This window comes from Seriola aureovittata, chromosome 1 (genome assembly GCF_021018895.1).
Source record: "Seriola aureovittata isolate HTS-2021-v1 ecotype China chromosome 1, ASM2101889v1, whole genome shotgun sequence".
In the NCBI taxonomy this organism is placed as follows: Eukaryota; Metazoa; Chordata; class Actinopteri; order Carangiformes; family Carangidae; genus Seriola; species Seriola aureovittata.
Window position 1 is genome coordinate 27,494,524 of NC_079364.1, and position 27,469 is coordinate 27,521,992.

Genomic DNA, 27,469 nt, shown 5'->3' on the forward strand with positions numbered 1-27,469 from the left:
TCTCAGCCAACATCACCAATATAGAATGTTCGGAAACCTGGACAAGGTAGTTACATGCTACAGGATTGTGGTTTCCTTTGAAGTACTCCACCTAGTATTTCCAGGTCTCTCAAAATTGGACATCGGGGCGTCGAGTGGCGCAGTGGGTTGAGCAGGCTCCCCATATGTAGAGGCTACATTCCTCGCTGCAGTCAGTCGCAGTTCAAGTCCCGCATCGGATGGTCCTTTGCTGCATGTCATTCCCCCTCTCTCTGCCTCCCCATTTCCTGTCTCTCTCTATTGTGCTATCAAATAAAGGCATAAAAAGCCCCAAAAAATATACTTAAAAAAAAAAAACATACTCAATGAATATAATTTTTACCTGCAGCATTGAATTAGTTTTTCGACATGTTACAGTAACAGGGGGCCATGTTGGTGCATTGATCAATGGGCTTTTCATTCATTAGTGCCACGGGTGCTCAGCTCCGAGGCATCTATTAATATTCTGTTTCGGGTTTATTATTCTTCCGCCAAATTTCGGCGCGTAACTTGTCCCGCAGCTTTGAGAAAACCCCGGTAATATATACATCAAAACGTGCGTCTTGATCCCGCAAGGGGAGCTATGACTTTTGGTGTTAAAATTCCAATTTTTCCCAAAGTTATTCCCAAAAAACTGGGAATAAATAATGCTTTAGAAATGCATTGGAATTTTCTTTAGAAACCCACCTTTTTTCGACAAAATTGCACCTTTTTGCTGAGTCACCCAGCTCTCTCATACCTGCACGTAGAAATGTGATTCAAACTGTAAAACGGAGGAAAACTTCTGCTCTCTCAAAAAGATGGGAACTGTTTTTACATAACATGTAAACTTTTCAAACTGTGAGCACTCAAAGGAGGAGTGCAAATCACTTTTTCTTCAAAGTTAGAGTGAAAGCATCAGTTGGCTAGAGTGCGTGAAGCAGTAAAAAATAACCTTTATTTTTATTTTTAACTCGAGCTCGCGGCCAAACCGTAAAAAGGAGACAAATAATTATTTCTGAAAATGTAGACATAGTTGTTGGGATTCATGAAATGTAACTTTGACAGGCAGGGTCTGCACAAAATTTAAACGGGGGTGCCGAGTCCGGCAGCAATACCTGTCTCACTATCATTGACACCTAATGTAATCGTCTTTTTTTTTCAAAAGAATCTCACTCTCTCTTCGCACTGAGCTTACTCACTCATTTTAAGGAATATCTGAATAAAATAGAGACTGTAGAAACTTCTGGCTTCAGTGTCTGGCACGGTCTTTTCGGTTTATGAAAAGAAGTAACGGTTTTCTCATAATTTGCAGTTGTTTTGAAGCCATGTAGAAGCCAAATTCTGGGCAGATTTTCACATTGCCATGGCAACGGCAGCTCCTGACCTGTGTGTGTGCCTGCGTGCGCCTAGCAACCAGATAACCAACTCTCCAAGCTCCGCTAGCTTTACATTAGCCGCATGTTAGGTCTTAAATTACATTTAGTTAGGTCTTAAATATTTAAGTCCATTTACTGCTTCCTTCGTAGCTTTTTTTTTGTTTTGTTAAAAGAGTGAATGAAGTTGTGACGGTCTCCGCTGAGACAGAGGAGAGGAGAAGCTACTAGCCCTCTCTCGCTGTCACTTCTAGTTGCGTTGCTCTCCTCCCCAGTAATGTTAAATTTAGCACAGAAAAAAACATAATAGTGGTAATTTAAATAGCGGTTCATGGGATTTATTAACCCTCAGGGGTCCCTCTGTCCTTTTTTGGACATTTTCTTCACTTTTCTTTTTTGATTTGCTGATCATTTTGGCTGTGTTACAGCTGAAGGTATGGATTTCTGCAAGAAAGTGTCTTTTTTTACATATTTTTAAAATCTAATGTCAGTTACTGTTACAGGTCTATCCCTGGAATTTTCTAGTTATATATTATATCTTAGTGAATTGGTCCAGTTACATGCTGTTGTAGAAAGAATGTAAAATGTTGTAGACATAATGTGAAATGGAAGTCCAAATGTCAAATCTGCCAGCTCACACAATTCATTTTAATGGTGCTATCCATTATTGAAATTTCTAGTGAGGTCAAGAGTAGAATGACCTCAAGTCCCTATATCAACAACATGACAGGCAGCCAACAGCAAGAAGGTCACTGTCAGAGACCCAGCATCTGTCGCATGATCCCCATGTTCTACAGTTCACAGAGGTCTTATATACCCACAGAACTATTACTGGTTATGTCCTAAAAGCCACTTGAAAAGTGATGGTAAATATGCTTAAGTGGTTTTCAAGGATGTATATCTTATGCCATTTAAAAGTATTGATGTAGTTCCTCTCTGAGTGCTTTTTTGTGTATTTAGTGCTGAGAAAGCAAAAATTAGTAAGTTCAGATGTTTTCAGCACAGCTTCAATGTGGTTTTTGTGTCAGTCCCTTAAAACTGAAGTGGGTGTTCCTGTATATATTTGCTGCAAAAACAACAATTATAAGCTTGTCTCTTGAGTATGAATCCAAAATCTGTAAACGACATCAAAGGTTTTGGCATTCAGAATAATCTCTGACATCATTTACATCTGTGTTTTGGTGATTTATTTGTTTGTTACAGGATAAATGCGTTAATGCATTCTTCTTTCTCTGGACCTTGTGATTAAGAGGCATCCTAAAATAATGTCATCAGTTGGCTTGCACTGCATCAGCAGGCACTGTGGTTGATCCTAAATCACCTCGGGTACTCTGAATGACTCCATGAGAAATGGACGCTCTTCCTGCTGAGTCCACAGTTTGTCTGATAGATTGTGCTGCTTCAGATGCTACTGAATTGGTCCTGAATGGTCCGAGGAATATTGTGGAGCCAAAAGCTGTAGAGTGAGTGGTAAGTGACCTTGGCACTCAGTGCTCTCTTATTTCACGGTCATGATGGAGAATTTTCACCCTGTGTTTTTTTACTGCTGTGCCTGTCCTGCCACTCTGCTGTCATTTTCATTGTTCTGCATGACGGACTTCAGAGCAGATGAACTTTATCATTCAGATCCCTGACACGCACACAAAAAATACTAGGACATGTTTTGTTTTATTGGTGCTGGGACTCAAACTGAGTGTTTGCATTTTATATCAGGTAAAACGTGAAAATAAATTTAAAGAAACAACACTCTACGATTAAATTTGCCAATATAGAACTCAAGATGATAGTACAGCCTATAGGAGTATTACACATGGGAGCCTTTGTAATTCAGCTATCACATCCAGCCCAGATTTCCAGGAGGCATTGACTTTAAATAGCACAATGGAGAGTGGCATTACATCCACTTGACTTGTAGCTAGATAACTTGCAAACCACCAGCAATACCAGCTGTGTGATTTTTTTTTCTTTATACTTTCCTAGAAATGAGAAAGCACATTCAGTGCATTCATTGGACAGAAGCAATCATTATCTTTTGTATTCATGTTGTGACTTTTGCATTCGCATTGTGGCTTAATTTGCATTCGTGTTGTTGCTATGTATTTGTGCTGCGGCTTTTGTAATGTGTTGACCCTTCTGGGCCACCGTACAGACTGGCCATCAGAACCACCAGGAAAAATCCTTTGAACATCTACATGTGGTTGTAAGGGAATTTTTATCCATTAAGTCTATTCTTCCTTAAGTCTATCACCACAGCCCATTGTTTATCTCTAGCCTCATTAGTGTGCAGCTGCTCCATTCCCATCAGTAGCTGTAGTAACCAAGGTTATAGCAGGCCTCTTATTGATAGTAGTGTACAAGGATGTAAACATTCAAGGGTTTGAAGCCCCTTAGAGTCCCAGGGACAGATGGTATGCAGCACCTTTAATACGACAAAATTCAAGGAGGATCCTCAACGTGAGTTAGTTAAGGCATGAGATGAAGTTTAGGTTTAGGTACCCAATGGACTTTGCACGCATGTATGTGAAAGATATGTAATAGCCTTATTAGGGAATACAGGTGGTGAAAATCATGCTAGAGCCATGTGACAACCTGAGATTTTGCACACACTGGCAGACAGAACTGCATTGTGAAAGCAGGGAACCAATGTAAATGTTGATTGTGGCATTATTCTATAGCCATTACATTGTTCAGTCAACATTTACTCCATAACGATAAGCTAAACCAAAATAACCTTCAAATCATACCACCTTAAGTATCAAAATATAGCAGCTTAAAGGTTAAAGTGCACATTAGAAATCATGAAATAAATATGGTGCAGACTGTAGTGGTCCCTGAGCATTTGTCCACGCTGATACAATACTACTTAATAGTGAATGTTTTCATGTAGAACAGCTACAGCAGTACAACACAGTGGGCCGCTGATGTGTGTAATAGAGTTCTTGTGTGGCAAGTGTTGAATTTTTAACCATCCTAAAGCCAGCTGAGTACACTTCAGTCAAGCATGAAGCTAGATTACCTAAGCTAAAGCTACTATTACAGTAACATAACATAACACTGGCATGCAGGGGGAGGGGGAGCAGCTGCCAATGCACTTTTTTGAGAGACTTATTTAAGCAGAATATGTTTGTGCTTGTGCTTGCTGTGTGTACATATTATAAATTAAAGTGTGCTGCATTAAGTTAAATCAGCAAGACTATCAGCTCTGAATGGATTTCAGATCATGCCAATAATATGTGGTAAAGATGCATTATGACTCTTTTTCTTTCACTAGGAAATAAAATGAATCTTTTCTGTTACTGAAATTCTACATAGTCACAATTAGAGGCTGAAATATAATTAATTAATATATAAATATATATAGATGATGACGGGTTTTTGGTTTTTTTCCAGATATTTATTACATGTGCAAAATCAGCTGCACTAACACACACAAGAGCAGTTGCGTTCGCAGCAATAACAAAGAAGAAATAAAACCAATTTGTGCTATGTCATTACACGACCAGCAGATCTGTTCTCGTGGTGGATTTTGCTGGATACTTCGGTGAGTCAACTGATGAGATGTTGCATCTTTGTGGCAATGACAAAAGCTGAACGTGTGCACAGGTAAAATGATGATGTTGAGAAAAACGTTGAAGGAGAGGGGGAGGAACGGAGAGAGAGAGGGAGAGAGAGATTACACCTCTCTCGCCCTGCTTTGGTCTTTGAATGGGAGGAGCAACATACCACAGCCTGCAGTATGCAGAGCTGCAGATCAGAACCGGGCTCAGAAACCAAAACTAGTCGGCACCAGTCGAGGGAGGAGATGTAACATCCCGGATGTGGAGAAACAGCGTCCTGTAATTCTACGTCGGGTCTTAGAAGCCGTCACACATATACATGCGTAACCTACGTATTTAAATATGATGTAGCCGATACGCACTGGCTGGACAGGCGGTGAAGAGAGGTCGCTGACGGACTGTGCGTAATGCTGAGTGGACAGCAGCATTTCTCGCTGTATATTCCAGCCTAGACGGGCTATTGACAGGAGATTCGCACTTCTTCTGCAGTGCAGCTCGTCATCAGAACCCGATGCGCTCCGCCGGACCGGACCCGTTCAGTTTCATGCCGTCCAACCCGACTGGAGCCTGAGCCGAAGGATGCAGGTTAAAAACCAGATCTGCACCGAGCGGAGCAGCACCGACGACCCGGAGCAGGATGACAACCAGAAGAAGACCTCGTGTTTTTCCAACATTAAGATTTTCCTGGTGTCGGAATGTGCGCTCATGTTGGCACAGGGCACCGTGGGCGCCTATCTGGTGAGTTTCCACAGAACAGCCTCAACGACGGTCTGAAGGAACGTCGTATCTCAGTATATCTCAGGTAACATCGGGTTAACGCAGCGCCCTTCAAACAGGCACAGGCAGACAGTGAGTAACGATGCGGTGCCTCAGCTGCTGCGGTAAATAATCATATTATTCTGATCACATTAAAATAGTCACATCCTCCAGTAACCAAGGAACGCGGTGCTTTCACTGATTGATGAGTTGCTGCGTATTATCCATCAGGCCTATGCACCATCTGCATGACACAAAGCGCGTCACAGCGGCCGTAGGCTCCACGTTGTTGCTGGAGAATTTTATATGCGAATAATGATGGTCTGCCGGGGAGCGGGTTACGAAACACTGGTCAAGAGGTTTGATCCAACCTGCCGGCTCTTTCTGCATCCATGTCCATCAGTAATGCAGGAGGCCTTTGACACTGGAGGATACAGGCCTAGGGGATGACGTGATCACCACAACAGAGGCGACAGCAGCTTATATTGTATTTTCAGAAAAGATTGCTCCATTTTTTTTCTCATTAACACTGTGACAGTTACATCACGTGCTATTCTAAGCATTGATGTCATAAGATTGATGTCAGTTCAGCAAATGTTCAAATAGATAACAAAAATAATGTATGTAAAATGTAAATCTACCTGAATATGAAAAATGCCATTGTATTCTGGATTGTTAGTTCCCTGACTGAAGCCAGTTGCTCTGATAAGTGTATTGATACTACAAATAATTGTAGGTTCATAAGAGAATTGGACTGAAAGTTACCTTTACTTATCTCAGGGCCAGAACACCTTTACTTAAGAAGTTAGAGTTTCCCTCTATATACTACTGTAGATAGTATAGATTATTACAAATGCTTCTTTAAGCTCAGTAAAACCAGCAAAGATAAGGAAGCATTTTGAAAAGGGCAAGGTGAAAGGTCAGGGTTTGACTGTCATTACACACAGCCTTTATTTTGATGCAGCTTTTGTTTGGAAGAGAAAAATATTAACAAGCTAAACCCTGTGGGCCGAGCTCCAGGACACTGTACACCTTCACATTTTGGTTTAAATTCAAAGTGCATTAGTATTTTCCTGCAGTGGAACTTTTCTCTTCTAAAGCATCATCCTGGACCAAAAGTGCACCTTTAGCAAATCCCTTTGCAGACAAAAGCACTACAATCTATCCTCTCTTGTATAAAATACAGTTTGTCATCATCTTTTATCGTCTCTCTCTTTTTAATTCAGCCACTTTCCTGGTTCACAGTGTGCATGTATTTTCTCCTCTGTCTTTAGTGGCTCATTATTATTTATTAATCTATTTATTCATATATTTTACAAATAAATGACAGTAAACTGAACTAAAAATTAAATCCTTGGCACAGGAGAAAGCTCTAATGACTGAAGGTCATCACTGTCAGCACAGCGGCACCTGCATAACAAACTGAAAAGGGCAGCAGGTTTTCTCTTTTGTCTGTTCTCTGCAACAATTTGTATCGTCTGTAAATATAGGTGTTGAAAAGCTGCTGTTCTCCAGGAGGCCATGCAGAAATCTTTCAGGGCCACAACCTTAAATCTTTCCTCTGTCGTCCAGGTGTTGTGACCTCTGAACTGTGTCCTCACAGCCTCTGATGTCAAGGAGCTGTGAATTAGAGCTTTGTCATAATTCTGCACAAACAGTGGACACAAGCTAAAGTAAACGTTAAATAATTTTAACTAATAGACTTGCAGTGATAACATCTGAGACGTCTGTCAGTCCCCCCACGAACCCACCCCCCACCCCCCACCCCCACTCATGTGTTGCTGCATGGTGACAGAACTAGGTTAGTGTTCCACAGTTGGAATAATAAACCCATGACAGCCATCCGCCCATTTTAGAAGTGAATTATAAATTGTTCATCCTTTTTTGGAAAGTGTGTGTGTGTGTGTGTGTGTGTGTGTGTGTTTGTGTGTATGTTGGGGGGGGCTGCCAGTTGTCTGTCTTTGTTACTGTTGTCCAGACACCTCTGGTGGCGACATACCAAGGACAGGCCCATGTATGACGAGGCTGAGAGCTCAGTACTCAGTTCTTTCTCCTTCAACAGTCATATAATCCAAAGCATCTTAATAAACATATTTTTGATGTAGTATTAGTTTACCCAGAGACAGTCTGCTTCTACCAGGACACCCTTTGTAAGGTTAAATTAAGTAAGAGCTGCTTGTGGACAATCCTTAACAAATTAGAAATGATCAGTCTTGTTCTGCTAAGTGCTATATATAACCTGCTAGAGCTGAAATAATTAGCTGAGTAACTGATTGATTCATTAACAGAAAAAAATCTGTTTTGATTAATTGATTAATTTGTTTAATTATTTCTCCAAGCCAAAATTACCTTGTTCCAATTTCTAAATTGTTAGAATTTGGAGCTTGTGTTTGTTTTAAATCGAATATCTTTGTGTTCTTAACTGTTGGTAGAAAAAAAACATAATAAAACATTAAAGCCATCATATTTGGCTTAAGGAAATTGTGACAGGCATTTTAATGATTTTCTGACATTTTATAGAGCAAACAATTAATCAATAATGAAAATGAAAATCATTAGTTGCAACCATAAAAAAGAAAAGAAAAGCTATCTTGAAAATGTTGGAGTTTGGTGTGACAAGACAAACAGGATAAGCAGTACAGAAAAAAGGTTCATGGTTAAATTTTCCTTTTTCTTTTTTATCTTGAATTGCTTCTGTCTTGGGACATGTACTGTACCTTTTGCTGTGGATGAGTAATTAGTAAAAGTTGAACATAATTCAGCCTTTTACTGTCGGTCCTGCAGATGAACCAGAGCACATTTGATGTAAGGGGCCAGCTCGTCGCTTACACACACCCAGAAAAACAGCTGGTGAGATTGTGTTTGTGCCCGCTGCATAATTAGAACAGCTGCATGAGGTTTGTTGCCTGAAGTCACACACATGCACTCATCCCTTTCTCCCAGGCTGGCGTCAGGCTCGCCTCAGGGTAGTTTTGGGAGAGAGAGGAGGAGTATGGGGATGTGCACCCCCAGCCCCCACCCCCCCACCCCCCCTGCAGAACATCTCAGCTTCTGTGTGTTATCAATAGGTTGCTGATGTTGGTATAAGCTCTGAGGAAGTGGCAGATGGCTGCATTTCCAATCTACTTCTACTGAATAACACCTGAAGCTAAATACTCATGTGCATCAGTATTTTACACAAACATTAAAATCGGATGGAAAATTTACAAAACTCATATTCCCTTAAGAATAATTACAGAACGTAAGTGTATAAGTCTGCCTTAAAAAGGTGTGGGTTGATTATGATGTAATTAGCAGTCATAAACGGCTACTAGTTGTAAAAGCACTTCATAACACCTGCTGTCTCTGTCTCTCTCTCTCTCTCTCTCTCTCTCTCTCTCTGCCAGGTAAGTGTTTTAACAACTCTGGAGAGACGCTTCAACCTCCAGAGTGCCGATGTGGGCGTCATAGCCAGCAGCTTCGAAATCGGCAACCTGGCCCTCATCCTGTTTGTCAGCTACTTTGGCGCCAAGGCCCACAGACCCCGCCTGATTGGCTGCGGGGGGATCGTCATGGCCCTGGGGGCATTGCTATCAGCCCTGCCAGAGTTCCTGACTCATCAGTACGAGTACGAGGCCGGGGACTCATGGCACGCTGAGGACGGCAGGGACGTCTGCTCCAACATCTCCAGGTCAGAAAACCGAGACTCTGGGTTTAAATGTGGCAACCGAGCCAACACCAACATGATGTACCTTCTGCTGATCGGAGCCCAGGTTCTGCTGGGCATTGGAGCAACACCTGTCCAGCCTCTGGGAGTGTCCTATATCGATGACCATGTCCACAGGAAGGACTCCTCACTGTATATAGGTGAGTCACTCTGAGCTACCGTACAAGCATGACATCAGAGCAGATTCTCAATTCCGTATTCATGGTAGTTATTTTTGCATTTTAACATGAACAACATAATGTTTTATTACCAAATCCTCGAGCTGAAACATCTCCATTACTGACTGAATCCAAAGCTTTTTGCAGAGGAGCTCTGCCGGCTAAAAGCACTGTAGTCAGCTCCGCCATGATGTACAGAATGTTCCCTCATGGTTAAAAGCTTACTCAAAGACCACAGACACCACAGAAACAATCATGGTGTGATAAATGTGTTGTAAGTAGGAGGTTTCCAAGCTATTAACCTTTCTAATGATATAGAGGAAGGAATCCTTGGAACAAGCAACAGACTTAAACCAATTCAGATTCAGAGACTGAGCTCAGGACCAAACAACACCTTCATCTTCATGGCTATTTTTTTATTCAAAGTATTCAAGTACCAGTGCAACCTTTATGGCATGTTACAGTTATTAAACACGTATCAAAGGCAAATAAGAGGAAAACAAAATACAGCATTGGGGTCTTATTCAACTAACATAAACAAGTCCAATAGAGGAAAAAGTTTCCGGCAATTCTGTCCATCATATATTAAAGAGATTTTGCAAATAGCTCTTGTAATAGAGTTCATTCTTCTATCTGTTGATATGGGGCTTTAACAAGTTACATCTATGAATAAAGTGCTTACCTAACGTAATTAAATTGTCTATCAGAAAATCCAAATCCCTCTTCTTCATAAGTACTCCAGCTTTAACCAACATCATATTTAGTGGGTTCTTTAGATTGCAGCTAGCTTTAAAACAAAATTCTTAGGTTCACCCTGGAAGAAAATGTGCTCTTCAATTTCAATATCCCTCTAACAAAATCCACGTTGTTGTTGTTCCAATTAAATCTTTTGTGTAAGAAGTGATTGGATGGATAGAGTCAGCCATTCAAAATTTGAAATGGTATTTCTTTGGCCTTAAGGAGGATTGGATTGGATAAATATCTTTTCCTCATGTTCTTTGCCTCGTCTTTTCAGCTGATTAGGGTAGTGCTGATAAAACATCTCTAATAAACTGCTTGCTACTTAAGTTGATACCATCAATACAGAGTGACGTTAATTCTGATACAAATGTTATTGCACCAGTAGCTGTTGAATCATTGTTTTGAGGGGAACTGGAGTTGCCAATTTATAATATTCTTTAGTTGGGCAGTGAAGATAAAATTTATCACAAAAGTCTCAATAATTACAAAAATTACCCTCCCTATCCCTCAAATGCATTACAGCCCATACTCCTTTTCCCATCCATGCTCCTAATAACAACGATTTCCTATTAGTCAAAATCTACCTGTTGTTCCTAGGAGGGGTATCATGTGGTAGGTATTCACACCATCATCTTTCACACTCATCACCATGTCAGCGTTCCTAAAGTAATGACATTTGTTTTTCCAGATAAAACTGAAATTTATATTGTTTATTTTGTCAGAATTTTTTCATGAAAAGGCGAGATAAATTGTTTTTGACAGACTTTCCATCTTAGACAGTTGTCAGTTGATCATGTAACACAATTTGTTTTGCATTTCATGCATGCTGTATTGGAGAATTGATTAATGGAGTCTAGCACTGTTAGATTTGTTTTTCATCTTTTAAAAATAATGTTGTGTCATCTTCAAATTGACTTAACTTTGATTATAATGTCTTCCATTTATGTCCATGTTTTCAGTCCCATTCTTCTTATTCATCATGGACAGTAATTCAGCAACCATTATAAATAATAAAGGAGAGCTGCTGCAACCTTGTCTAATGCCCTTCCTAAACGTAAATCTTGTGTAAGTACATGTTCCAAAGGTACTGAACTATTAGTATCCTGACATAACAGATGAATTACATTTCTAAATTTCTGTCCAAAACCAAACTGATGTAAAGTTTCCAATATTAAAGGTTGTTTCACTGAATCAAAGGCTTTGTTGAAATCCAGAAATACAATGAGCTCTCTAAAAGTGTATCACAGAAATCCATCCGGTCTAGAACCATCTTATGTTTTTGTGAATCGATCTCTGATTGGGAAAACCAAATTGCGTTGTTTCATTTATTATCTGCGTCAGGCCTTTTTTCATTCCAGCTGCAATACATCCAGATAGCAATTTATAGTCAGTGTTTAGTAGTGTAATTGATCTTAAATTGTCTGGTCACCTTTTATCCTTGTCATGCTTGGGAATAAGTGTAATTAGACCTTGCTTCATGCTTAGCATTAGTTCATTTCTCTCTACGCATTCTTGCATTGCCTCAAACAATACATTTCTGACATCTTTCCAAAAGAATTTATAGAAATAGAAATTACTTTCAAGTTTTAAGACAGCCATTAACCAGTGGTCTTTTCCATGTATGATAATATCACCTGGAAACCCTTTGAAACAGAGTTCAATACCAGCAGATCTATTGGTTCTATGACTAAATAGTATTTGATCATCCCACAGGTTAGTCCAAAAGTTCACATCCAAGGAAGAATCAGTTTCTTGTAGTAAAAGAAAACCAAGTCTTTAAGACCCTTCACATTCAGCGAAGCAAATGAAAGTGTGCAACTAAACATTTCAGTTCGAAACTGGAATTGGGACGAGTTTTGCAATGATAACAATAATCAAAATAGTCCCATGCCCTTATGTTGCATGAACTGTATGCAGATCAAACCTTCCACCTGTTTAGCCAATCCGCCGACCCTCTATGTAACCATGCGGTTCTTGGTGGTAGACTCGTTTCCCAGTCCGGCCAAGCAAATACCTCTCTCCTTGCACAGGGGAGAAATCTTTACACCATATCTCTTCTTTGATAAAGCTCAGCACAAACAATGTAACTACATGTCTGTTGCCCTTCTTTCGGCTAACTCTGTGCACAATGTCCATGGCTTCTTCAAGCTGGCACACTTGGGGACAAGCTTGTTAATAAGTTTCACAATGTCTGCTTTGATGTTTTCGTCGCTCTTCTCCATCAGACCTTTAAGTTTCAGACACCACAGCATCTTGTATCTTTCCTGCTTCCTGATCCTCTCTTTGAGCTCCTTATTTTCTTAACCTGGGTGCTTGTTGTGTTTTTCTTGCTCATTAATTTGAAGTGGGCCGCTTAAGTTAAACCAGCAATCATGGAGCTACTCTGTTTAGCTTGTTCCTTAAGTTGAGCCAGTTGTTCATCATTCTTTGAATTGCTTCCAGTATGGTCAGGTCACAGACCTCTTGCGTCTCAGCTACCACTATAGCATAGCTGCCAACACATCTGTATTCTCTATTTTATGGTAATCTCCCGGCCTCCTTCCATTTTGTTGCTTCTTTCTGGAAACTCCTGTAATTTGCATGGCCTTCAACCTTTATTATAAATAATCATCATACATGGATTCAAGCGTGTTATATGTTTGTCTGATGTAATTCAAGTTGCCATATTGCTTGACACACACAACCCACACACATACATACAATTTCATCCCATCTGTTACCACAACCTGGCAACCTACAACCTGAACCTGGCAGTAGTAGTGGCTTGCTCCACAATGTTCTACCATGCTGTTTTTTTTCCCCTCTTCTGAAGTACATTATTTGACAGGAAATGGTATCTTCAGCCCTGAGGCTTTAACATATTATTGATGCAAATTTGGCATGCTCTCAAAAGGTTGTTGAACATGGCGCTGGATGCAAATGTCAGTTCACTCAGTGACACCAGATGTCTGTCCTTCCTCATCTGAAGATGGAGTGCACAGGTGCAGTGAAATAAGTCATGCAGAAAATAATTTTGACTGTGACCACAACACCGGTTCTGACGTTATAATGAACAAAGGAGATGATTTAGAGTCGGTCCTAGCAACAATAAAAACAGAAGATCCTTGATTCCTGAACTAAACAACAACCAGCAGCAGTTTGAGTCCTTCATGCTTTTGCATTTGGCTGACTCGTGATTCCAGTTAGCTGGAAGTAATGAGAAACAAAGGCCAATGGCACAATAAAACCTGCACAATCACAATATCTATCATAGTAAATGGAATGATTATGCATGCATAATTGAAACATGACTGTGACATTAATCATTCATGTGTGAACTAAATGATCGACTCTGCTTAATGAACAGAGAACAGGCTCGTTTCAGGATTATATGATTACAGTACAATGGGAACCGCTTACAGTGATCACGTCTGTCCAGGTCAAATTGATCACTGTGAGCCGATGATTATTATACCATTATATTATGAAACGGACAGGTTCCCATAGCACTATACCGATGTAAAGATAAAATAACTGCGCCATAGCCCTCTCCTGCTCCAAGCCCCATCTGAGTGGTCAGGGTGACAGCACTCCACTCACGTAACAAACCTGCTGCTGTGACAGAGCGGGGACGATAATTACGCACTGTGAAAGTCCCAAAACGTGAGCAGAGCAGGAATGGGAGAAAAATAAAAATAACTCACTGAGTTACGACAGTGAAGATATCACAGCTCACACACAGTGAGCCAGCAGGAGTAGTCGTCAGCAGTCGTTACACCCTGTGGCAGTCCAAAAACCTTGTACAAGTAAGTTCTTAGAATGACAACTTGCAGGAGTAGGCAACAACATTTTTTTTCCATATGTTGCCATGTATGAAAAGACACAGTGTATGATGAATATATGATGAATGTAAGCAGACGTCTTGATTACTATAAGCAAATGATCCAAACAGCATTTGTATAGGAATGATTCTGTCCTAAGCTTTGGATCCATGTAAGCAATTGATCACTATAAGCAGTTTCCATTGTTTTATATATAAAAAAAAACCTTATTACTGATATAATCTTCACTGAATCACAATTAGTCATGATTAGTTGGACAAATGGTAAATGGTAATGGCTATGCTAATGTAGTAAAGCAGGTAACGGAAAGCAGTGGTTGTGGCAGGGTGTTGGTTTGAGTACCAACTGCAAATGTTGGTTAAGCAGAGGGTCTAAGAGTAAAAGACAAAAATCTTGCAGGATGCGTGTAGAGTCACACGTCAACCCACAATAGTATGTGATGTTTTAAAGTGTGAACTTCCCAGAGATCAGTCAGTCAGAGTGTCCAGTAGTGTGATGTCTTTGTCTATGGATTTACTGTAAATGCATAGTGCGTTTCAGTTGATGACTGATTTTCTTTAACATTTTCAACCAGTTTGTACCACAGCTCATGCCAACTGCTCAGCCCCTCTTCTAGATACGGATCAACACTTCCTGCTTGTATAGCCTCTCCTCTCCTCTAGCCCACTGACAAAACCTATCATGTGTACTGCAGCGTCACTGTTTGTGTGCGCATGTATCTGTGTGTCCATCTTCCTGTTAAGTGAATCTGACTCACAGGTTTGGAGAAATTATAGTCATAGTACAAAGTTTTCTGTCCAGATCAACATAAGAATATCACTAATAGAGTAATAGAATTAATAGAATAGGTAGAATACACATACAATAACCATACATAGATTACCAGGTTTCAAGGTGATACACATGAACGAAACACATTATGGATTATATATTAACACATTTGCTCTTATTTTGGCAGAAAAGGGAAATGCAGTATATTCTGGTTATCCAGCTACTGGTACACAATTTTATTTCACAAAAATTGTATTTTGGCAAAATCCATCTAGGAGACGAAACAGGGCTGGCGACATGTTTCTGTGATACTGTACTGCACAGTATTGACTTAGTTTTGCCCTGCTTAGATAATGTGTTTGGACGGTGGATGGAAATATCCTTGTTATTTTATTGTTATGTGTGATGGGATGCATCAGCCCATCAATACGTGTGCTATTTTCTGCTCCTCTTTACTTAATGGTGTTATGATGCACTACAATGTTGCATCTGTGAAAATGAGTTTGTTGCTATGACAAAATCGAGGAGTGTGTGTTGAAGGTCAGAGACGCAGTCTTGTGAAAAGACGAACTGACTGATAATTTAATATTTCCTGTGTGAGCGCTTGAGAGGGACATTGTTGGTGTGTGACCTCTCTCAGATAGGGGCCCTTGAGCAAAGCACTTCATCCCCAACTTCTGCAAATGTTCACAGGCCTGCAGCAGAGGACTGTGGTTATACTTACAGCAGAAACCAAGAGGCTGACATAACACACATTACAGCCTGTCTGCCTAAGTTGCCAAGGCAACAGTACAGAGGAAGGCACTGAGGTGTGCCATTCCTGCTCCTGCTCACCGCTCAGCGACCTGCCAGTAGCAGAGCTCCATCTGGGGAGGTGGAGAGGATGAGACAGAGGACGAGAGGAAAAGAATGAGAGACTGCTATTACTAAGAAAAGAAAAAAAAATAGAAGTGTAATGTGTAGGTTACTTGGTTAAGATGTTGGTGCAGAGCATGGGAAATACCACTAAACACAATGCATATTTCAATGTAAAAAACAATAAATGATTTCCTCTTTCATTATTATTGGTGCATGATACAGAGGTGATCAATATATTATCTTCTGATGACTGAAGATGTAATTATTATTATTGTTATGATATCAGGATTTCAGTAAATAATTACATCAGATAATAGGGAGCTGTTTCTAACAATAGCTGCACTTCTTCCATGACTTCCATGACCAACACAGCAAGAATAATCATATTGCAGGTCAAACAAATCTGGGAGTAGCATTCAGCAAGGAACCATATGAAGGTGGTGCATTATGCAACAACATGCTGCAGGTTGTATTTTGTAGTTCATCAACTTAATGTGGGATTTTCAGTCATACAAATTCTCTCTCAGATTCAATTGCCAGTTAACAGGACCTTACCTGCAATTTGTTTCTAAAAATTGTAAGATCTGAACAGTTAACTTTCTGTCCACTTCACTTTTTGCAAATACAAGGTTATTGGCATGGTATCAGTAATTACTGGTTATTGTTATCAGCCCTGAAATTTCATATTTTTACCTGCTGTGGTTCAAACTCAGCTGCAAATTTTCCAGCTACATTTAATTATTGTATCATAATGTATACTATTAAAATTACAGTCACATTATAACTCAAAGTGCTTATACAAAGGGCTGGGCATAGCACTGATCTTCTGATTGGATTATCATTCACAAAGTCCAGAATTGAATCATTTCCATTTGATTCAGTCCAATACGATCAGAATCTATCCTGAGCACTTAAAGGCTAAACTGTAAACATATTTCCTTTTTAGGAAACTGTGGGCCAAGGATTTATTTTTCTTGGCAAATGTAAAATGAGTAAAACATGATACATCTATATTTTTTAAGGCTGAATGTGCAAAACAGTCAGTAATTCATCTGCTGTGTTTGTGTTGACATCAGTCTGATATCCGCAGACAGCTGCTAGCTAGTGTTAACTCACCAACTGGGACAGACTGATCTCTAGACTGGCTACAAGACAGTCAGAGTCAGTGAACCATCCTGAGTCATGACAGTCCTGTAAACCCACAGACTGTAATTATTCAGTTACAGTTTACAAGACTGATGTGACACCAGCCGGCTCTTATAGCCAGCTATCATCTCTGTTACTTTTTACCAGTGGTGATTGCTCTAAGACTGCAAGGGAAACTCAGCTTCCCCTAAAATGTCAACAAAATAAGTGGTCAAATATGTGCTGTTGTGTGAACATTTCATTGACTAAATATGCGCTAGAACACGTCTATCTTTTGTTCAGAATCAGCTACTTATCACAGGTAACCGCCACGACTTCTTCTCATTCATCCCCGCAGCGCCATAGTGCTTTACACAGTGTAGACGCCGAGCGTCTACTGACTTCAATGGGGAAGCAGAGAGTGGGTTGTTCCACTGCAGCGATACTAGATGGTCACTGGATAAATGCTGGGCTTTGTCCCGCCCATCGGACGCTCAGCGTCTCTGGGGGTCTATGGGGCAGTGGGCTGGCCCGGACGCTCGGCTTCTGCATGATGATTGGATGATCTGTCTGAGGCTGAGTCCCCTTTTGATTGACAGCGAAATGAGCGAATCAGCGATCTTGAAGTATAAGCATCCACCGGAGCAGTTTTCAAGTTTTTCATTCCGTCGTTCGGAGTTGATCTGGAGACGTTACTGATCCTCAGCGACTTTGTCTTTGTTTAAATTTACATATAAATAAACGGACACATTTTATGATGTAGGCCGAAAATGAGCTTCCCCTCATTATAAGATCAGCAGCCGCCACTGCTTTTTACTGAACCTATTTGTGCATGTTGTAACCATTGCAAACACATAATGTTTAGCATAGATGTACAAGAGAAAAGGCACAAATGCAAAGATTGATCTGGGCTTTAAATAATCAATATTGGACCATTCAAATAAAAATCAATATGTCAATCAATTTTTTATCCAGCCCTATTTATGTATATTTAAGTCATCTGCTTGCAGATGAATTGAAAAATACACAGTTAGGTTTTGGCTACCATGTGGCTAGTTGCACCTCCTCACAGTCTCCTCTGCTAGGCCTTGGCCAGTCGTGTTTCAGTGCAGACCTCTTGCAGGGTGAGAAGGCCTGCGGTTTGTTCTGTGCATGCTTTGATCTGCACAGTCTCTGCCAGCAGCACTCAGGGAGGAGGATTGGAGGTGGGGAGGGAGGAAGGGATGGACAGAGGATGGAGGAGAGGGAGGAGTGCACACGAGGCTTGCACAGCACCCAGCAACCCACCCTACCCCCCGCTTGGCTAGAGGCCAACTCATACCAGATGCCTGATGTTACACTTGATATTCCCATGCTATTGTAGAAGATGTAAAGGAATGCACTGGTCTTCACTGAATATGATCATGTGTTATAATGTGACAATCCATTAGCAAAATCACACATTTAACATCTCTAAAATACCTTATTTAATCCTTATGATGAAGAACTTAAGTAATAGCTAATGAAGAAACATTTTACAATACAGTAGCGGTTCGGTGGTTATCAAGGCTGCCTCTTCAGGAGGGTCCTGCATCTGAATCTCCTTCATGCTTCCTCTCTTTCTTTCTCCCTTTCTTTCTTTGGAGCCATATTTGGTTCCACACAGTGTTTTCTAGTCTTCCTTGGGTCCACACACAAAAATAACAAGTAGAACAAATAATAATTAAAATCACACTAAAATAATTATTAAAAAAAACTGAAAATAATTAATTAAATAATTTGCTAAAATAATTCTGTGTAAAGTTTGCAGTTAATTTCATGTTTTTTTTCCAGCTTTTTCTGAATGTCTGAACAAAATTTAATGGTGACAGAGGAAAAGTTGGTAGGATTGATCCTCTTGGAACTATGAACGTCTGCACACAGTTTCATGCCAGTCGTGACAACCAACAATGCCAAAATATTACAGCTGTAAAAAATACTCTATCATGACTTTTGACAGCAAAAAGAAATGATTAACTGTGATTTCAGTTGGACTTTAAGCGTCAGAACTGCCTGTGAGTCTGAATCTGATTGCGTTTGTCTGTTGATGTTAGCCCAGTGATGGACTGGATCTGACAGTCTAGTCAGTCAACCAAGGACGTCTCTTAACCTCAGAGGTACCACCATTTGTTGCTATTTTTTCTCACTCTTGAGTCTTGTGTTGTTACTTAGTATGAAAATTTTTACATTCTGCATTTTGGACATTTGTGACTCAGATTTGTTATCAAGCCCACTGTTGTTTGTCCTGGTTCAGTGCGAAGTGGCCTTTGCCAATCCATACCATTCGTTCATAACATCCACCAAGCTTCTTCCATTGACACTTAAAGACAGGCTATTATTCTTTTCTCTCTACTCCCTTTTTTTTGACAATCGAGGCATGTTGATCGCCATGGTTACCTCCTACAATGTGACTGCTGGGTCGTCTGTTGTGGCTCTGTAATTGCATGGAGACCGGTCTTTATACAGTATGTATGTGTTACGTGCTGCCTAGTATTTCTGCTGCTTCTGTCTCCCAGTCTCCAGGCGGTGGGTTTGTTTGACAAGCTTGACGTGTGAAGACACAGTTGCATTGTAAGAAAACCCCCTGAATAATGCAACGTGACAGAGAAGCAGTTAGGAGTTGTTTAGCAAACATCTAACCAGATTATTAAATATTAAAATAGCAGCTCTCCGCGGGCTCGCTAACAAACCAGATGATAGACAGAGAGGCTGCTCTGTTGTGGCCACATTTTCACCCCACATGGATCAATACTGCCTGATTGAGAGATTGAGAACACTTGGATTACTCAAGAGCAAACCAGGAAACACTTAACACTTGTCCCTCAGCATATGCCTGCTATGTATCTGTTCTGTATCATTACTGCAGCCTATTCTTTCTTAAATGTTGTGTGTGTTTCATTTAGTGTCCAACACCTTTGTGTGTGATTTTACTTGATTTTTCCATGGGCTTTTGGATGACTGCAGAAAATAAGATCTGGAAAATATACTGATGTATTTTATGTCGTAGAATAAAACGTGAAAATGTCTTGAGCTTGTGTTAACCACAGACCTTATTTCAGTCATCTAACCAAAAACACATTCAAAAAACCCATAGACTTTGAGTCAAGGGAACAGGAAGTGGAAAAATGCTAACTTATTTCCAGGTATATAACTTGAAAATATTTGAAATACTGCACCATTGACCTCAGACATGGTTTTTGTTGGTCAATTGTGCAAATGCTTTCTGCTGCCTAAAGATAGCAATGCGCCAGCACTATGCCTGATCACACGTCATCAGACCAACACACCCATGGGCGCTCACATGGGCGCAGGTGTATTTGCTTTTTAAACAACATGGGAACTGGACGGGAAAATGACAACTATGTCGGCCTGACACTAGCAAAGACACTTAAGTTTTACTTTGCACCACTGTGTACCAGGGGTAATATAGGGCCCACAGTCTCCTAAGGACGAAGCCTAACGACTGGTGGTGGTGATTCTGACCTTCATCAAGTGCCACCAGCAGATCATAGTTTTCAGTTATCCAGTGAAATAATTGAAATATATCAATAAATCTCAACTTGTCTACATTCATTGCTGGCAATACATAATTTTATGCAGATATTCATGCTTCCCAGACAATGCATTGTCAATGACTTTGGTGATCTCATGACCTTTCCTCAAGCACGACCATGAGGATCACATTTGCGGTTCTTAGTCAAATGTCTCAGCCACTATTGGATTACCTTGATATTTGATACATGTTCAAGTTCCCCTCGAGATGAACTTTAGTAATTTCGATGATCCCTCAAGTTTTCATCTAGTGCCATCATCAGGTCAAAATTATATTTTATTTATAATTTATTTAGCATCATTGCTAAGTCACCCTTATTATTACACCTATGCAGTAGGACAAAATAACCATCCATCCAATACAATCCAATACAATCCATAATTTGTCCAGAATTGGTTTAAAAGAAATTTAAGTAAATAAGAATTCTTTGACAAACTTGCATACCCCACGTAGACCTTCCCATTATCATATACATGCGCTCAGACTGAGCTACAAGAGAAATGTTACAGAATGTGCGCCGGAGTGCCAAATGGCAGCAACAACACATTAAATTACAGAGCTGTAAAGTACAGTAACCTACAGTACATTACAGTACAGTAAAGGAAAAGAGCAGCCTCCAGAGGGGTCCGGCTCTGCAGCCGCTGGGTCAGCTTCTCCCTTCCCGCTTCATATCTAAGACTCTATTCATCGCTGTAATGCACATAATGAAGCGCTGTGAGGCTGCAAGTTGAGAGTCCACTGCAGCAAAAATGTTTTTACTCCAGTGCAGTTATTACTCTTCCACTGTAGGACAGCAGAGGAAGGAATGGACGCTGACTCAGCACACACTGTCCGTTCAGACCGGCCCAGGATGTTTTATGTGTGCACCTTTTAGGAGCACCTTTGCCAAGATACAAAGTGCTAGTGATTGAACTGTGCCATAATGCGAGTCTGAGTGAGAAATTATTCATGTGCTGGCAGGTGTGAGCAGGTAGAGGAGCGCTGTCTCACACAGTATGACCTTGCCTCTGCTGCACTCATTACTGCTGGGTATAGAACACAGACGAAGGGAAAGTGCTGCCGTCAGCTTAGGCTTCATTTTTCATCACCTCTGAGTGTGCCACTGTTTATTTATTTTTATTAGAGAAAATGTAACAATATTAAACAGAAAAGGACCAGGTGGCCACTTCTTTTGAACACCATATTTTATATATTGATTTATATTGTTATTCTAACAGCACTTTGTACAAATCAGCTTGGTCCTACCTTTTTAATAAAGGTGGGTAAACTGAGCTACCCTCCACCACATTCCTGGTTTTAAATGTCATCAGTAAATTAGAGCTCATTGTACATTGTAATTAGGGCTTTAGCTATCGTTTAGGAATTTTTACTGGGAATTTGAGGTTTTTGGCTCCCTAACTACTTTGACAAAAGATAAGAAGAAACTTTATTGAATCCCAGGAGGGAAATGTGGCAAATTAAAATAATAAGTATAAGAATTGATTATAATATATTTCAGCTATTGATAAGAAGTCTTTGAAACTCTATAAGAGCATTTAGACCTTTACCCTGGGAAATAAAATATCATTTGTATAATAATAAAATGAACTAACAAATAAAATATGAAAAATAAAATAAAATAAAAAATCCAAATAAATAAAAAAAACATAGAAACACTTCTTTTGATGCCTGTTGAAAATGTTTGTAGGGGGGGTGCAGTGGGGGAAATATGACACTTTGTTCAAGAAGTACTTGATTGAACAATTGAATTTTTGGATGCTGTAGTTTGTAGTGATGTTGTATGGGACTGCATTATACTGTGACATGTTGGTTATACTCTGTGCTATTGGATTGCAATATGATGCACCTGTGTTTCAGGTAATTAGTAGAAAGAAAATTGGGAACAAGCATAACTAATCATGCGTACGACCACACATAGAGGAGTGTTAAAGTTCTCCCAGGCATCGTTTGCTCCTCAAATTCTCATTAATATGGTAAGCTATCTAGCAAGCTGCTGGTCTGGCGTTACTCTTTTTGCTTGTTTTTATTGTGTGTATCTGCATTTGTGCTGTAATCAATGTACAATTAACAGAATTTTGATATTGATATTTTAGAAGCTTGTGTCAGGCTCAGGCCAAGCTTCAGGCCTATGTTATATGTGGTATTAAACGAGGAGGAGCTGTCAGATCTTGTACAAGCTCTCGGCTTACGTGGAGTGTCTCTGCCTGACATTTCCAAATGGCTGGGTCAGACACACAAAGACTAAGCTGCCAGAGTGTTACATGGATATCTGAGTTATCTCTAAGTCCCAAGTCTTCCCAAATCATCTGCACTTTAATAAGTGATCCTGTGAATTATACATTTCTGTCACACAAAGTCACTTCAGCAGAGATAGCCTCATGCCAAAGGGATGTGGAATAAGTACGCCAGGGAAAATAAAATCATGTTTTGTGAGTTTCTTGTCTGGCAAGACTGTGGTACTTTGACCTTTATCTCCTGCTGGCCTGATGTCTGTGTTCACTGTCACAGCACCCACAAACAGCAGGTATGAAATAGTGCAAAGGAGGATACAACAGCAGTCTGATTTTTGCATAGAAATGATGAGAATCCATTAAGGTTCTCTCTGGAAATATTTTATAATGTGCAGCATCTCCAGGGAAAATCGTGTACTGCTGAATAGCCTATGTGTGTATGAGATCTCCACTTTGCATGTCAAGTTTAATTGGCTAAGATGATTTGACTTAAAAATTGTTTTGGACATTGAAGTACATGGTTAGAAATAGTGGTTAGAAATCTAAGAATTATATTACAAATTTTTGAAAATGACTGATAGAACTACATTTAAATGAATAGAGGTATGATAGGATAATTAGGTAAATGTATAAGTGAAGTCGACAAATTGCACAGACTGGATGAGGCTGAGGTGAGTAAGTTAATGTAATAATATATTTTTACCCCAGAATGACTGTAGTTAATATTTTTTTGAAATAGAAGTGTTTAATATTAAAGTGTTTTGTTGCTGCCTTCTTGCACAGGTGTTTTTCTACCCACGTACCAACAAATAGTGCCGTCACTGCTAAATTAGCTTTCTCTGGAGGATCAGTCCCAGAGGCTTACGGTCAAGACCATCTCCCTGTAGCTGATTCTGCTGACTGCATGTTCCAGTCCTTCCTCCCAGTTCAGTCCTTTCATAAGTGCAGCTCAACTGAAAACACTGAGAGCATCTCATCCTCGCTTCACACTGAGGCAGAACTGCTATCACTGCACAGTCAATAAGTCTGGAGAGATTTACAGTCGGTCTCTAATGAGCAATCAAAAGTCAAACCAGTCCTGTGAAAATGAATCTCAGAGGCATTGATTTCTGTAATTAATGTATTTAAAAGATGCACGCACATCATAATTCCTAAATTGTTGCCATGGATGCAGGTGTTTGCAAGATATGTGAAATTACAATGCAGCAACTTTTATTTGAACTAAAATTAAAGTTAAAATAGGAATATAGGAAAATGGTTTTGAGAAATGACTATTACAGTTTGTTATATTTCTAAAGAGTAATATTGCTTACGGTTTTGGAGGGATTTTACCTATTTTGCACATTGCACAGGCTTTCTTAGACAACAGTACAATACTGATTTTTGGTCTTAGTCAATTGCTAAAATTTTCTTTAATTTTACAGTTTTAGTCAAAGATTGTGCCTTGGATGAACCAACTGTGGAGTCCAAACAACAGCCTGGCATTAGTCCTGACTGCTTCTCCTGACGGATGTCTAGCAGCTGTTGCTATAGGATTATGAACTTTCTGTCTTTTCTATAAAAAAGGTTACTGGCAAATCTCCCTCATTGTGCATATTGCTGCTATTAACATCAGCTGTTTCTCTTTGAAGGCCACTCCAGGCCACTTACCTTATTCCAGTATGTAGGGGGCACAGTAAATGTGGTTGTGCCCACAGTGAAGTTTAGAGGATGTGGAGCTTTGGTGTACTGTAGATCGGATTCACGGATTGGCTGGCACCCAACATTTTCTACTGGTTCACTGCCATATTTTTGTGCGTGCGTGTGTGCGTGCATGTATGCCAGCTTGCTTGCATCACATACAGTATGGATTAGCTGTGTTATCCTGTGTTTGCCTATGATTTGACTCCTGGTGGGAGGCAGAGTAGGAGATAGGAGGATGTTGATTGGTTGGTGGTTGAGCTGGCCCAGCTGTAACCTCAGACCTCCTCTGTCACCTGACTTCAGTCCCATTGGCACCAGACTGCTCAAATGAACATAATGTGTCTATCTCACAGAGAAAGTCAAACAGGAAGAGAATGACTGAAGTTAAATTATTCTTAGCTTAAAAGCAATTATTTGTAAAGTAATAAAAATAATAATACACTATTTATTAAGCACATAAAACAGAGAAGTCATAAAATCATCATATTTAAAATGTGGTGTGAAAAACCAACTCAGCGTGGAAAAAGTATCTTCGTTTTATTTGAATTATTTTTTAGTTGAAATAATTGTCTTTTCACCCCACTCTTTTACTACTGTTAGTCTGTCAGACAGTACAGTTCAGTACAGCTACAGTATGTCTTTAGTCTTGAATTATATTGTTTTCTCTAGACAATGGGTAGTAACACCGAGTCATGCCTTTACACCTTACACCTTACACTACTCCATTTCAAGTTGCACATACTGTACATTTTAGCAGTGTTAACAACCAGTAATAAGAAGTGCACCTCTTTGGTCCAGACTCTCAGATGTCAACATGTTTACCATGACATTTGGTTCAGAAAGTCAAGTCTGTAGTACCTATTCATCTTATGTCATTATCAGGTCAAAATTTCAGCATGCCCAATTCTTTGGTTTGTGACCAAATACTTGAATTATCCCCTGGGGGAAATTCATGTGTCCATTAGCCCATTGTTGATAATAATAATAATAATAATAATAATAATAATAATAATAATAATAATAATAATAATAACAGTTAATAATAAATAAACAATAATAATTAGATTAGTCCACCTCCTTTGGCTGAGGTGTTGTATAGCCTGATGGCAGTGGGAACAAAGGATCTCCTGAACCTCTCTGTTCTGCAGCGCAGTGAGATGAGACGTTTGCTGCAGCTGCTTCTCTGTCCTGCCAGAATGTTGTGGAGAGGATTGTTGGTATTATCCAAGTTGGCCTCCATCTTACATTGCATGCATCTCTCCACAACAGTCCTGAGTGAGTCCAGACTCCTGCCAATCATAGACCCAGCCTTTTTTACCAGCTTGTCCAGTCTCTTTGTGTCCATAGCGGACATGCTGCTGCATGCACCTAGGTATTTATAAGTGTGCACCACCTCAAAGTCCTTCCCTCAAATGTTGATTGTCTGAAGGGTGGGCCTAGACCTCCGAAAGTCCATGACCATCTCTTTTGTCTTGGAGGTGTTCATAAGGAGGCAGTTCTTGTCGCTCCATTCACTGAAGGCCATTGTCAGATCCCTGTACTCTTCTTCCTGCCTGTTCCTGATACACGCCACAATAGCTGTGTCATCCGAGTATTTCTGGATGTGGCAAGACTCAGAGTTGTATTTAAAGTCCGCCATATACCGGGTGAACAGGAACAGAGCCAGAACAGTCCCCTGTGGAGCCCCAGTGCTGCTCATCACTGTCCCTGAGACACAGTTACCCAGCCTGACGTACTGTGGTCGTCTTGTCAGGTAATCCACAATCCAGGACGTGAAGCAGGGATCCACCCCCATCATTCCAACTTGTCTTTAAGAATGGGGGGTTGGATGGTGTTAAATTGAGAAATCAAAGAACATAATCCTCATGTAACCACCTTGCTCATCCAAGTAAGAATGGGCCCGGTGGAGCATGCAAAGGACAGCATCATCCACTCCAACATGTATGTATCTTATTAATGTTAGCATGTTAGCATTGTTACTCAGTGTATGTTAGCATGCTAAAATTAGCCTTTAGCTGGGAAAGAATTTTCATATCAGCCTCCAAATAATTATTCCGAGTCAGTGATATCAGGAATTTCACATTGATGAAGTCAGCATACCTTTGGCAGAATGGCTGGTTACATCAAACCAAAATCCAGTATTTACACTAATACAATCCATTCAATCCATGGCTCAAAAGTAGCCAATCTAGGCTGTTTATCTGGTGTGAGTGCCAGGTTTGCATTACCTTGGAATAATGTGTCCTAAGTCAGAATATGTGGTGTCAACATTACATCAAAACCTCTGTCTTGTTAAAAAAAAATATCAGCATGAAAACAGGACAATGTGGAATCTGGTTTTATAGGCCTACTAACTATTTTACTGATAGTGTTGTAAAGTCTTTACAAGACTGTTAGTGTCCAGCTTTATGCATATGAAACCAATATGTTTTGGTTGGGACCAGTTCTGGGACCTTTGACTGCAGTGATTAGAATTACTAATTATTATTATTATATTTGGGTGTTTGTACGGCCGAAAATCTGTCTACAGAATTATAGATGGGGCTAAGGCTGATCATGAATTGTCCTGTCTGTCTTTCCCCCATTTTTCTTGTCCATCTTTCTACTGTATGTCTCTTATAAAGGAATAAAAATGTCCAAAAATACTTGCGGATAAAAATGTTTTTCAAAAACAGTTTTTCAAACGACGACCAGAAATCAAAATCTCTCTGCATCTATAGAAATCCATTGATAACACTATGAGGAATGAATCAGCCTCTCTGTTCTCAGATTCATCACTGGCGATAACCACAGCACTGATCATTACATCCCTCACAAAGAAACCGACTGCTCCGGGCTCCGAGCTCACTCCTATTGTTCCACTTACCACCAGCATGGATAGCTGAGTTTCACTGCCACACACATATACACACACACACACACACGCACACGCGCGCACACACGCACACACACACACACACACACACACACACACACATACACACATAGTCCTGCACAGTCTGCTGCTTATTGGAAACCTTTCAGCCTCTGGGCCAAAGCGGGGCAGATTTGCACAGAAGAGGAAGTCAACCAGAGCTGCGTGTCAGTGCTTCTGCTCTTACACTAAGAAGCCATTTCC

The 27,469-nt window shown here is 40.1% G+C and overlaps 1 protein-coding gene across 1 annotated transcript in view; it reads left to right on the forward strand.

The window, feature by feature from the left end:
• The first annotated feature begins 4,786 nt into the window (after positions 1-4,786).
• Positions 4,787-27,469, forward strand: part of LOC130172134 (solute carrier organic anion transporter family member 3A1-like) — a 32,191-nt gene continuing 9,508 nt past the window's right edge. The window contains exons 1-2 of the mRNA XM_056380584.1: positions 4,787-5,668; positions 9,073-9,532. Coding sequence (XP_056236559.1) covers positions 5,510-5,668; positions 9,073-9,532 — 619 coding nt within the window. The 5' untranslated portion in view covers positions 4,787-5,509. The remainder of the gene's footprint in view (positions 5,669-9,072; positions 9,533-27,469) is intronic.